Source organism: Xenopus tropicalis, chromosome 9 (assembly GCF_000004195.4).
Source record: "Xenopus tropicalis strain Nigerian chromosome 9, UCB_Xtro_10.0, whole genome shotgun sequence".
In the NCBI taxonomy this organism is placed as follows: Eukaryota; Metazoa; Chordata; class Amphibia; order Anura; family Pipidae; genus Xenopus; species Xenopus tropicalis.
The window spans coordinates 2,150,612-2,164,984 of record NC_030685.2 but is presented as its reverse complement, the minus strand read 5'-3'; the positions used below and the strand labels follow the sequence as shown (position 1 = coordinate 2,164,984).

Here is a 14,373-nt window from a genome sequence, read left to right as displayed (position 1 = left end):
GGGGCAGGAGCAGGGGCAGGGGCAAAAGCAGGGGCAGGAGCAGGGGCAGGAGCAGGGGCAGGGGCAGGAGCAAGAGCAGGGGCAGGGGCAGGGGCAGGAGCAAGAACAAGAGCAGGGGCAGGAGCAGGGGCAGGGGCAGGAGCAAGAACAGGGGCAGGTAGGCGGGTGGGGTTTAAATTTAGGGCAAACTCCACTGACCCCCAATGAACTGACTGTTAATTAGCACATGAATTATTGGAACTCTCATTATAGGGTTTATATTGCACAATTGTAGTACTGCTTGTGCTCATGGGGGGCCCCATATAAATAACTAGTACGGGGGCCCCAAAGATTCTCATGGCGGCTCTGTATTCAGGACCCCACTGTTATTAAACCTAAGTGAAGGAGATTTATGGGTCCTGGTCCTAGAACCCTCCAATCTCCTTTCCCAATCAGCCCCGGAGCCCCCCCCCCCCCACTCTCCCATTGTATTCCTGCCTCCCCCCCCCCGCAGGGCAAAGGGAAATGGCCCTTCCGCCCCTCCATGACATTCTCTCTCCTCGTGTTTCACACTCACTGTGATTGTTGCACGGAACCCACTGGTCTGAGAGGTGAGTTGTACAACTTGGTTTTATTATATTTATTGTTATATTACAAGATTTAAAGGGCAAGCAAACCTCACATGGATCAGTCTGTACAAAGTGTGATGATTGGGTAACGAAAAAGAGGATTTTCTAGTTGTTCCAACCAGCCCTGAAACTCCATCTGTAGAGACCAAATTGTCTGATTTGGGGCCCCCCAGGTCTGAAAGAGGCCAAAAAGGCTATTGCCTGGCGAAACCAGGGAGCCATTTGGCCATTTCTTCTCCACTTCTAGCCGTGGGGGGAGGGGCCATTTATCAACATTCTCATTTTTGTGGTTTTAAAAGTTTTTGAAAACACATTTTCTCTAAAACTACAAACACCAAGTGATTTATTAAACAGCCTTTTTAAAAAAAAATGCAGAAAAACACAGATTTTTTACACAAATGAAAGATCTTCGTAAAAACGACACTTTTGTGACCCCAACGGCTTTTACACTGCGTCATTTTACTTTCAGGTCTGTCGCACTTTGGTTGCACAATAAACGGCAAAAAATGTGTTTGGTTGTATTTTTCAACAAAACAATATAAATTGTGAAAAAATAATATGTGCCCCTTGTAGAGAATCAGTTTTGGATTTTCAGTCAATTTTTCCACTTGGGACACTTGGGAAAGGTAAGTAAAATGGCACAAAATGCTGCGCTACTTTTCCCCCCAGGGTGGGGCATTTATATTGTTATATTGGCACCCAGTGAATTTGCCTGAGACAGTGGGGCAGGAAAGTGACAAGAGGACAAAATAGAGACACATGATGGAGAAAGTAGGGCAAGATGGAGAAAGTAGGGCAAGATGGAGACAGTAGGGCAAGATGGAGAAAGTAGGACAATAAGGAGGCAGTAGGACAAGATGGAGACAGTAGGGCAAGATGGAGACAGTAGGACAAGATGGAGAAAGTAGGACAATAAGGAGGCAGTAGGACAAGATGGAGACAGTAGGGCAAGATGGAGACAGTAGGACAAGATGGAGACAGTAGGGCAAGATGGAGACAGTAGGGCAAGATGGAGACAGTAGGGCAAGATGGAAACAGTAGGGCAAGATGGAGACAGTAGGGCAAGATGGGGACAGTAGGGCAAGATGGAGACAGTAGGACAAGATGGAGAAAGTAGGACAATAAGGAGGCAGTAGGACAAGATGGAGACAGTAGGGCAAGATGGAGACAGTAGGACAAGATGGAGACAGTAGGGCAAGATGGGGACAGCAGGGCAAGATGGGGACAGTAGGACAAGATGGAGACAGTAGGACAAGATGGAGACAGTAGGACAAGATGGGGACAGTAGGACAAGATGGAGACAGTAGGACAAGATGGAGACAGTAGGGCAAGATGGAGACAGTAGGGCAAGATGGAGACAGTAGGGCACACATACAGTGAGTGTATGTGTGAATATGTGTGTGTGTGTGTATGTCTGTGTATGTGTGAGTGTGTGTGTGAGTAGGTGTGAGTATGTGTGTGAGTGTGAGTATGCGATTGAGTATGTGTGAACGTGTGTGAATGTGTGTGAGTGTGTGAGTGTGAGTATGTGTGTGAGTATGCGAGTGAGTATGCGAGTGAGTATGTGAGTGAGTATGTGAGTGTATAAGGGTGAGTAGATGAATAACTCCCCCCCCCGCCCCCGTAGTTATTAGACTCTGCCCTCTGTGTCTCTGTCCCACAGGGACCTGCCCAGCCCGGTGACGCCAGTCCTGTTACCTTATTTATATTTCATATTCACTCGGCTCCTTGTAAACAGCCCAGGGGCAGGGGAGCGGCCGGACTGTACTGACTGCACTAGCCGGGAGCTGTGAGTAGCCACAGGGCTATAGGGCCCCCCATTGGAACTCTATGTTGTACTGCCCTCACTTCATTGTAGTAGCCGGGAGCTGTGAGTAGCCACAGGGCTATAGGGCCCCCCATTGGAACTCTATGTTGTACTGTCCTCACTTCATTGCAGTAGCCGGGAGCTGTGAGTAGCCACAGGGCTATAGTGCCCCCCCCATTGGAACTCTATGTTGTACTGCCCTCACTTCATTGCAGTAGCCGGGAGCTGTGAGTAGCCACAGGGCTATAGGGCCCCCCCATTGGAACGCTATGTTGTACTGCCCTCACTTCATTGCAGTAGCCGGGAGCTGTGAGTAGCCACAGGGCTATAGTGCCCCCCCCATTGGAACTCTATGTTGTACTGCCCTCACTTCATTGCAGTAGCCGGGAGCTGTGAGTAGCCACAGGGCTATAGGGCCCCCCCATTGGAACGCTATGTTGTACTGCCCTCACTTCATTGCACTAGCCGGGAGCTGTGAGTAGCCACAGGGCTATAGGGCCCCCTCATTGGAACGCTATGTTGTACTGCCCTCACTTCATTGTAGTAGCCGGGAGCTGTGAGTAGCCACAGGGCTATAGGGCCCCCCCATTGGAACTCTATGTTGTACTGCCCTCACTTCATTGTAGTAGCCGGGAGCTGTGAGTAGCCACAGGGCTATAGGGCCCCCCATTGGAACTCTATGTTGTACTGCCCTCACTTCATTGTAGTAGCCGGGAGCTGTGAGTAGCCACAGGGCTATAGGGCCCCCCCATTGGAACTCTATGTTGTACTGCCCTCACTTCATTGTAGTAGCCGGGAGCTGTGAGTAGCCACAGGGCTATAGGGCCCCCCCATTGGAACGCTATGTTGTACTGCCCTCACTTCATTGCAGTAGCCGGGAGCTGTGAGTAGCCACAGGGCTATAGGGCCCCCCCATTGGAACTCTATGTTGTACTGCCCTCACTTCATTGCAGTAGCCGGGAGCTGTGAGTAGCCACAGGGCTATAGGGCCCCCCCATTGGAACGCTATGTTGTACTGCCCTCACTTCATTGCAGTAGCCGGGAGCTGTGAGTAGCCACAGGGCTATAGTGCCCCCCCCATTGGAACTCTATGTTGTACTCCCCTCACTTCATTGCAGTAGCCGGGAGCTGTGAGTAGCCACAGGGCTATAGGGCCCCCCCATTGGAACGCTATGTTGTACTGCCCTCACTTCATTGCACTAGCCGGGAGCTGTGAGTAGCCACAGGGCTATAGGGCCCCCCCATTGGAACGCTATGTTGTACTGCCCTCACTTCATTGTAGTAGCCGGGAGCTGTGAGTAGCCACAGGGCTATAGGGCCCCCCCATTGGAACTCTATGTTGTACTGCCCTCACTTCATTGTAGTAGCCGGGAGCTGTGAGTAGCCACAGGGCTATAGGGCCCCCCCATTGGAACGCTATGTTGTACTGCCCTCACTTCATTGCAGTAGCCGGGAGCTGTGAGTAGCCACAGGGCTATAGGGCCCCCCCATTGGAACGCTATGTTGTACTGCCCTCACTTCATTGCACTAGCCGGGAGCTGTGAGTAGCCACAGGGCTATAGGGCCCCCCCATTGGAACTCTATGTTGTACTGCCCTCACTTCATTGCAGTAGCCGGGAGCTGTGAGTAGCCACAGGGCTATAGGGCCCCCCCATTGGAACGCTATGTTGTACTGCCCTCACTTCATTGCACTAGCCGGGGGGGTGTGAGTAGCCACAGGGCTATAGGGCCCCCCCATTGGAACGCTATGTTGTACTGCCCTCACTTCATTGCAGTAGCCGGGAGCTGTGAGTAGCCACAGGGCTATAGGGCCCCCCCATTGGAACGCTATGTTGTACTGCCCTCACTTCATTGCACTAGCCGGGGGGGTGTGAGTAGCCACAGGGCTATAGGGCCCCCCCATTGGAACGCTATGTTGTACTGCCCTCACTTCATTGCAGTAGCCGGGAGCTGTGAGTAGCCACAGGGCTATAGGGCCCCCCCATTGGAACGCTATGTTGTACTGCCCTCACTTCATTGCAGTAGCCGGGAGCTGTGAGTAGCCACAGGGCTATAGGGCCCCCCCATTGGAACGCTATGTTGTACTGCCCTCACTTCATTGCAGTAGCCGGGAGCTGTGAGTAGCCACAGGGCTATAGGGCCCCCCCATTGGAACGCTATGTTGTACTGCCCTCACTTCATTGCAGTAGCCGGGAGCTGTGAGTAGCCACAGGGCTATAGGGCCCCCCCATTGGAACTCTATGTTGTACTGCCCTCACTTCATTGCAGTAGCCGGGAGCTGTGAGTAGCCACAGGGCTATAGGGCCCCCCCATTGGAACTCTATGTTGTACTGCCCTCACTTCATTGTAGTAGCCGGGAGCTGTGAGTAGCCACAGGGCTATAGGGCCCCCCCATTGGAACGCTATGTTGTACTGCCCTCACTTCATTGCAGTAGCCGGGAGCTGTGAGTAGCCACAGGGCTATAGGGCCCCCCCATTGGAACTCTATGTTGTACTGCCCTCACTTCATTGTAGTAGCCGGGAGCTGTGAGTAGCCACAGGGCTATAGGGCCCCCCCATTGGAACTCTATGTTGTACTGCCCTCACTTCATTGCAGTAGCCGGGAGCTGTGAGTAGCCACAGGGCTATAGGGCCCCCCCATTGGAACGCTATGTTGTACTGCCCTCACTTCATTGCAGTAGCCGGGAGCTGTGAGTAGCCACAGGGCTATAGTGCCCCCCCCATTGGAACTCTATGTTGTACTGCCCTCACTTCATTGCAGTAGCCGGGAGCTGTGAGTAGCCACAGGGCTATAGGGCTCCCCCATTGGAACTCTATGTTGTACTGTCCTCACTTCATTGCACTAGCCGGGAGCTGTGAGTAGCCACAGGGCTATAGGCCCCCCCCCATTGGAACTCTATGTTGTACTGTCCTCACTTCATTGCACTAGCCGGGAGCTGTGAGTAGCCACAGGGCTATAGGGCCCCCACATTGGAACTCTATGTTGTACTGCCCTCACTTCATTGCACTAGCCGGGAGCTGTGAGTAGCCACAGGGCTATAGGGCTCCCCCATTGGAACTCTATGTTGTACTGTCCTCACTTCATTGCACTAGCCGGGAGCTGTGAGTAGCCACAGGGCTATAGGGCCCCCCCCCATTGGAACTCTATGTTGTACTGTCCTCACTTACTGGGTTGGGGCAGTTCTGCTAACAAGGAACAAGCCCCTCAACATCAGCCTCCTGAGTTACTAGTGGCAAAGCAGTGGGGATATGGGGGGTTCCAGGGTTACTGGTAGGGGCAGTAAAGGCTAATGGTGGGGTTGTATGAGGTAGCGGCAGGATAAAGGGCTGGTGAAGGGATAGAATGGCATTGGGGTGGTTACAGTTAGCTGTGGGTGTGTACCTATAGATATATGGGTATATAGGTGGGTGGGTACCTGTAGGTAAATGTGGGTATATGTAGGTGGGTGGGTACCTGTAGGTATATGGGTATATAGGTGGGTGGGTACCTGTAGGTAAATGTGGGTATATGTAGGTGGGTTGGTACCTGTAGGTATATGGGTATATAGGTGGGTGGGTACCTGTAGGTAAATGTGGGTATATGTAGATGGGTGTGTACCTGTAGGTAAATGTGGGTATATATAGGTGGGTGGGTACCTGTAGGTATATGGGTATATAGGTGGGTGGGTACCTGTAGGTAAATGTGGGTATATGTAGGTGGGTGGGCACCTGTAGGTAAATGTGGGTATATGTAGATGGGTGGGTACCTGTAGGTAAATGTGGGTATATGTAGGTGGGTGGGTACCTGTAGGTATATGGGTATATAGGTGGGTGGGTCACTAGTATGGGTCACTGCAGGACACCCCTTTCCCAGGACATTTCCTGATGTTGATATCTTGACTTATTCCTGTTTATAGAATCTGTTCTTTATCTGAGGTTTGGTGTTCTGGGTAGAGGAAGGCCACCCTACCATGTTCCCCCGGAAAAGTAATGGCTGACATCCTTCTTTCTGCTCCTGCAACAGATGAGCCAAGTTGAGGATTACAACCGGGCTGTAGTGGGAGCACCAAAGGATCTGTTCTACAGATTCCAGCTGCTCCCCATCCATGGCGTCCCCTTTATGAAGCCCATTGCGGATAACTGGCAGAGGGTAGAGGCATTTCAGGCCAGGCCAGATGACCTCCTCATTGCAACCTATCCCAAAGCAGGTGAGATTGGATCTATTACCGCCAGTGTAGCTTGGCAGCATCACTCTGAGGGCACATAAGTCCCCTGTCCAACACTGTCTTTCCCACTTGTGATGCTGTTCAGGTACCACCTGGATGCAGGAGATAGTGGATTCCATCATGAATGCCGAAGACCTGATAAAAGTGAAACGCGCCCCGACGCACGTCCGATTCCCTTTCCTCGAAATCTGCAACCCTCCGCCCCTCCCTTGTGGTGAGTTTGGCCTTGTGTCTTGGTCGTGGGGTTCCGTTACACGATTGGAGGTAACCGATTCTCTGACCGACAGGGGTCGATATCTTGGAACAGACACCATCTCCGCGAATCATAAAGACTCATCTCCAGTATGAACTTGTTCCAAAATCCTTCTGGGAACACGACTGCAAGGTAAGGAAACCCACAGAATGGGAAATGGGAGGAGAAGTACGGACTTAACTGTCTTGTAGCAAAGTTGGGCAGATTTATTCAGGCCACTTTAAGCCCCAGCCGCCCAAATTCCACTGTATTTACATCTGTCTGAGCCACTTGCTGGTGAGTTTAGTAGATCAGGCTGGGGGGTTCCCAAGTCCAGTCTTGGAGGTCTGCCAAGAGCCAGAACCTTCACGGACATACATGTGCAAAGTTATGGATTATGTCTAGTCTTGGAGGTCTGCCAAGAGCCAGAACCTTCACGTACATACGTGTGCAAAGTTATGGATTTAGTCCAGTCTTGGAGGTCTGCCAAGAGCCAGAACCTTCACGTACATCTGTGTGCAAAGTTATGGATTGAGTCCAGTCTTGGAGGTCTGCCAAGAGCCAGAACCTTCACGTACATCCGTGTGCAAAGTTATGGATTAAGTCTAGTCTTGGAGGTCTGCCAAGAGCCAGAACCTTAACGTACATCCGTGTGCAAAGTTATGGATTGAGGCCAGTCTTGGAGGTCTGCCAAGAGCCAGAACCTTCACGTACATCCATGTGCAAAGTTATGGATTGAGTCCAGTCTTGGAGGTCTGCCAAGAGCCAGAACCTTCACGTACATCCGTGTGCAAAGTTATGAATTAAGTCCAGTCTTGGAGGTCTGCCAAGAGCCAGAACCTTCACGTACATCCATGTGCAAAGTTATGGATTGAGTCCAGTCTTGGAGGTCTGCCAAGAGCCAGAACCTTCACGTACATCCGTGTGCAAAGTTATGGATTAAGTCCAGTCTTGGAGGTCTGCCAAGAGCCAGAACCTTCACATACATACGTGTGCAAAGTTATGGATTGAGTCCAGTCTTGGAGGTCTGCCAAGAGCCAGAACCTTCACGTACATACGTGTGCAAAGTTATGGATTTAGTCCAGTCTTGGAGGTCTGCCAAGAGCCAGAACCTCCACGTACATACGTGTGCAAAGTTATGGATTGAGTCCAGTCTTGGAGGTCTGCCAAGAGCCAGAACCTTCACGTACATCCGTGTGCAAAGTTATGGATTAAGTCTAGTCTTGGAGGTCTGCCAAGAGCCAGAACCTTCACGTACATACGTGTGCAAAGTTATGGATTAAGTCTAGTCTTGGAGGTCTGCCAAGAGCCAGAACTTTCACGTACATCAGTGTGCAAAGTTATGGATTATGTCTAGTCTTGGAGGTCTGCCAAGAGCCAGAACCTTCACGTACATCCGTGTGCAAAGTTATGGATCTAGTCCAGTCTTGGAGGTCTGCCAAGAGCCAGAACCTTCACGTACATCCGTGTGCAAAGTTATGGATCTAGTCCAGTCTTGGAGGACTGCCAAGAGCCAGAACCTTCACATACATCCGTGTGCAAAGTTATGGATCTAGTCCAGTCTTGGAGGTCTGCCAAGAGCCAGAACCTTCACGTACATACGTGTGCAAAGTTATGGATTGAGTCCAGTCTTGGAGGTCTGCCAAGAGCCAGAACCTCCACGTACATACGTGTGCAAAGTTATGGATTGAGTCCAGTCTTGGAGGTCTGCCAAGAGCCAGAACCTTCACGTACATCCGTGTGCAAAGTTATGGATTAAGTCTAGTCTTGGAGGTCTGCCAAGAGCCAGAACCTTCACGTACATACGTGTGCAAAGTTATGGATTAAGTCTAGTCTTGGAGGTCTGCCAAGAGCCAGAACCTTCACGTACATACGTGTGCAAAGTTATGGATTTAGTCCAGTCTTGGAGGTCTGCCAAGAGCCAGAACCTTCACGTACATCTGTGTGCAAAGTTATGGATTGAGTCCAGTCTTGGAGGTCTGCCAAGAGCCAGAACCTTCACGTACATCCGTGTGCAAAGTTATGGATTAAGTCTAGTCTTGGAGGTCTGCCAAGAGCCAGAACCTTCACGTACATACGTGTGCAAAGTTATGGATTGAGTCCAGTCTTGGAGGTCTGCCAAGAGCCAGAACCTCCACGTACATACGTGTGCAAAGTTATGGATTGAGTCCAGTCTTGGAGGTCTGCCAAGAGCCAGAACCTTCACGTACATCCGTGTGCAAAGTTATGGATTAAGTCTAGTCTTGGAGGTCTGCCAAGAGCCAGAACCTTCACGTACATACGTGTGCAAAGTTATGGATTAAGTCTAGTCTTGGAGGTCTGCCAAGAGCCAGAACCTTCACGTACATACGTGTGCAAAGTTATGGATTTAGTCCAGTCTTGGAGGTCTGCCAAGAGCCAGAACCTTCACGTACATCTGTGTGCAAAGTTATGGATTGAGTCCAGTCTTGGAGGTCTGCCAAGAGCCAGAACCTTCACGTACATCCGTGTGCAAAGTTATGGATTAAGTCTAGTCTTGGAGGTCTGCCAAGAGCCAGAACCTTCACGTACATACGTGTGCAAAGTTATGGATTATGTCTAGTCTTGGAGGTCTGCCAAGAGCCAGAACCTTCACGTACATACGTGTGCAAAGTTATGGATTGAGTCCAGTCTTGGAGGTCTGCCAAGAGCCAGAATCTTGTGGAAAGTTATGGATTTTCAGCAATTTAGATGTGTTGGTTCTGAATTTTTCAGGCTTGGAATGAAAGCTTTTAATTGGCTGCTTTAAGTAATCAATTATAGTAACAAATAAGAACATCAATAACGCTGAAGCCCCACAGTCAGTTGTGATATTGGTTTCGGGGTTCTGTGACCCCCAGCAACCAGACAGGGAAAAAACACGACGGCGATCAGGTCGATCAGGTCCATGTATAACAAACTAAAAGCTAATATAAAGGTCAACGTCCTCTTCCCCCAAGCAGACGGCCTCCCTGTTTTTTGCCATCCCATTATGGGATTCATGTTTGACTCGATGGCCAGCTGCCCGAGGCAACTCTAAACCGTAGGGGTCCAACTATTCCCACGATCACGCTTTATAGCTGCCATGTTATTTTCATCCCTTAACGCAGCGGTTCTCAACCTGTGGGTCAGGACCCCTTTGGGGGTCAAACAACCCTTTCACAGGGGTTGCCTAAGACCATCGGAAAACACATATTTCCGATGGTCTTAGGAATAATTTTATGGTTGGGGGTCACCACAACATGAGGAACTGTATTAAAGGCTTGCGGCATTAGGGAGGTTGAGAACCAATGCCTTAAGGGCATTCCCTAGCATTGGCCAAACAGGCCACCTGGAATTGGAGCCAAATAAAATATTCTTTGACTGTGTATCAATCTCCACATTCTGTAGTGTAGGCTAAAACCTTTCTTCATTTTTTACTTTGCTTCTAGACCAAGCCTTCTGTAGACCTAGCCTCCTGTAGCCCATGTCCCATACATACGGACACAGATGGGTCCAAGAGATACCTGTAGATACTTTGCTATTAACACAAGTCTCTCTGATACTTCTCTAAGCAAATTTGGTTAACCCATGGCCCACATTTAATGGAAGGGCCCATTTTTGGTAGAATTTCAGTGATCTGTAATATTACCCTTTCCAGTTCAAACCCCTATATAATGCACTCCTCCTTATCTGTAAGCACGAGACTCTCATTCAGCACTGTCTCTTACACTGACTGCCCTCTAGGGGTAAACAGAGGAAGAAGGTTATGAAACAAACTATGATCCAGCAGTTCTTGTGGGCAAGGATTTCTCAAATAATAACATTACCATGAAATGATCATAAGAATACGGTGATTGGTCAGATGTCTATGAATGTGAATAGGAGAGCTAACCATTTGTCCGTCTCCAGTAGGTGATCTATGTTGCCCGCAATGCAAAGGACAACGCTGTCTCCTATTACCACTTTGATCTGATGAACAAGACGCAGCCGCACCCTGGCACCTGGGAGGAGTATGTGGGAAAGTTCTTGAAGGGAAATGGTAGGGTCATAAACAATCTAATGTAACCACAATATAATAAAGAAACAGACAATGTGTAGGGAAATGGTTTAGTCCAATGAGTAGGGAAATGGTTTAGTCCTATGAGTAGGGAAATGGTTTAGTCCAATGAGTAGGGAAATGGTTTAGTCCTATGGTTATAACTGGAGCCAAGTCAGTAGGCGTGAGTGTAGCGATACAGAAGCCTCTATGTTTCCCATTTTATTCATTTATTCCTCGTTGCAGTGCCCTGGGGCGGCTGGTTCGATCACGTCCTCGGCTGGTGGGAATCCAGGAACAAGCACCAAATCTTATATGTCTTCTACGAGGACATGAAAGAGGTAATCGATGATCTCAAGGAACGTTAGACACTTAAACAAGTCAAAGTTAGAGGTTTATAGCTCTATATTCTTCTCTACACAGGACCCAAAGTGTGAGATCCGCAAGGTGATGAGGTTCCTGGGGAAGGATTTGTCTGAGGACCTTCTTGAGAACATTTGTCAGAACACCTCCTTCAAGGCTATGAAGGACAACCCCATGGCTAATTACAGTGCCATGCCAGCCACTGTCTTTGACCAGTCAATCTCACAGTTCATGAGGAAAGGTGAGTAAAAAAGACACCATGAAAGGGCCATTCCTTGTCTTAGTGAGCCAAGAGGCCAATGGATCTTCAGCATGTCCATCCAATACTCATTGAGTTGCATAACTTCTAGGGGAAGTTGCTGACTGGAAGAATCATTTCACCGTACAGCAAAGCGAGACATTCGATGCCGAGTACCAGAAGAGAATGGAAGGAACGGACCTCAAATTCCGTTGCAGTATCTGAGGGCATCAAATACTCCGATCAGAAAGGAGAGTCGGGCAGGAATTATCCGAGGAGCACAAGGAAGCCAATATGGGTTGAGTTCTAAAGATGAAGAAAGCTTAATGCAACAAGGGAACTGAAGGCATCCCTGCCCATGAAGTTACAATGACTATAAAACCAACCAATCCCAAGGAGCTATACAGTAACGTAACTACAAACCAAAAAGCGTAGAGATACCGACAAGCTAAATGTATCCGAGCACAAGTGGCCACCAGGCTGGACTTTCCCACAAATAACACCGGGATACACTGCGATCAGGAGAAGAGTCTGATCGTGGGAGTCGAGGGGAGATCAGTGATTCTCTGGTGAGGGGCGAAGAGGACATTGCACCATCGGCATTGGGGGCTTTCTGTACTGTATAGAGACAAATCAGGTTATTGGACTTCACTGGGGATCTGGGATTTCTTATCTGTTATTAAATAAAAACTGACTGAATAACCTGCCGAGGCATCTGTAGTCCATACCGGCTCCTTACGTTTCGCTAAATGTAGAAGCAGAATATCTTCTACTGAACAGATATAGAGGGACAGCCTATAGAGGGACAGCGCCTAATATCCCCTGGGTATCCCAGCCGCCTATAGAGGGACAGCGCCTAATATCCCCCCCGGGTATCCCAGCCGCCTATAGAGGCACAGCGCCTAATATCCCCCCCGGGTATCCCAGCCGCCTATAGAGGGACAGCGCCTAATATCCCCCGGGTATCCCAGCCGCCTATAGAGGGACAGCGCCTAATATCCCCCCCGGGTATCCCAGCCGCCTATAGAGGCACAGCGCCTAATACCCCCCCGGTATCCCAGCCGCCTATAGAGGGACAGCGCCTAATACCCCCCGGGTATCCCAGCCGCCTATAGAGGGACAGCGCCTAATACCCCCCGGTATTCCAGCCGCCTATAGAGGGGCAGCGCCTAATACCCCCCGGGTATCCCAGCCGCCTATAGAGGGACAGCGCCTAATATCCCCCCTGGGTATTCCAGCCGCCTATAGAGGCACAGCGCCTAATACCCCCCCGGTATCCCAGCCGCCTATAGAGGGACAGCGCCTAATACCCCCCGGGTATCCCAGCCGCCTATAGAGGGACAGCACCTAATACCCCCGGTATTCCAGCCGCCTATAGAGGGGCAGCGCCTAATACCCCCCGGGTATCCCAGCCACCTATAGAGGGACAGCGCCTAATACCCCCCGGGTATCCCAGCCGCCTATAGAGGCACAGCACCTAACACCCCCCGGGTATACCAGCCGCCTATAGAGGCACAGCGCCTAATACCCCCCGGGTATCCCAGCCGCCTATAGAGGGACAGCGCCTAATATCCCCCGGGTATCCCAGCCGCCTATAGAGGGACAGCACCTAATACCCCCCGGTATTCCAGCCGCCTATAGAGGGGCAGCGCCTAATACCCCCCGGGTATCCCAGCCGCCTATAGAGGGACAGCGCCTAATACCCCCCGGGTATCCCAGCCGCCTATAGAGGCACAGCGCCTAATACCCCCCGGGTATCCCAGCCGCCTATAGAGGCACAGCGCCTAATACCCCCCGGGTATCCCAGCCGCCTATAGAGGGACAGCGCCTAATATCCCCCGGGTATCCCAGCCGCCTATAGAGGGACAGCGCCTAATACCCCCCCGGTATTCCAGCCGCCTATAGAGGGACAGTGCCTAATATCCCCCAGGTATCCCAGCCGCCTATAGAGGCACAGCGCCTAATACCCCCCCGGTATTCCAGCCACCTATAGAGGGACAGCGCCTAATACCCCCCCCGGGTATCCCAGCCGCCTATAGAGGGACAGCGGCTAATATGCCCCCCCCCGGGTATCCCAGCCGCCTATAGAGGGGCATCTCTTCCCTGGTGTCTCTGTACGTTCCTGGCCAACTCCTTCGTTCCTCGCAGAGCAATCGTTTGGTTGCGCCCCCCACTACTACTGCTGTTTCCCGCCTTAACCCATTCTGCCCTGCTGCCCCTCACATTGGGAATGCCCTCCCTGATTTCCCCCGGAGAGAATCCTCCCTCAGTCTGTTTAAAACTAAACATAAAGACTCCCTATTGGAGCCCTCACCCAGCACCTGGCACTTATTATATTATATTGTCACCCACTGTAACCTACAGCACTTATTTGTGTCTGTTACCCTCCCATATAGATTGTAAGCTCTATGGGGCAGGGACCTCCATCCTCTTGTGTCTTTGACTCTTAACTTGTTGTAATAAAGGGGGTGAACCTTTATTAATATTAATAATTTGTATTAATTGATATTAATGACAAATATTAATACATATGCTGGATCAATAATTAAACCTTCTGATAGACTGTTAGTGAGCAATAACTTACACACACACAAGTAATAATAGAATCAAATAGATTTACTTATCTCTGTATGATTATAGTTACAGGCTCAGCCAGTTCTGCACAATTCAGCCCAATCGGGGGCCCCACAGCCTTTGGTGCAAGACCTTCAGGTTCCCGATGATCCCAATGTCCCGGCGCTGGTTCAGGGGCCCCAGGGAACCTACTGACACAGGGTGGGGGCCCCATTTATACCAGAGTACTTACAAACCCCCAGCGCCCAGTGCTGACTTATTGTGCAATATTGTGTACAAACTTTTGTCATGAACAAAACCTAAATAGACAATTTACTAACTTTGAAGCAGG

The 14,373-nt window shown here is 50.3% G+C and overlaps 1 protein-coding gene across 4 annotated transcripts; it reads left to right on the top strand.

Annotated features, from left to right (window-relative positions):
* The first annotated feature begins 506 nt into the window (after positions 1-506).
* On the top strand, positions 507-12,175 carry sult1b1 (sulfotransferase family 1B member 1). Of its 4 annotated transcripts, none has more exons than XM_012969953.2 (8): positions 507-590; positions 6,419-6,602; positions 6,706-6,834; positions 6,908-7,005; positions 10,744-10,870; positions 11,114-11,208; positions 11,291-11,471; positions 11,581-12,175. In XM_012969953.2, the coding sequence occupies exons 2-8, from the start codon at positions 6,419-6,421 to the stop codon at positions 11,691-11,693; spliced, it is 927 nt and encodes a 308-aa protein (XP_012825407.1). In that variant the 5' UTR covers positions 507-590; the 3' UTR covers positions 11,694-12,175.
* The last annotated feature ends 2,198 nt before the right edge of the window (positions 12,176-14,373 follow it).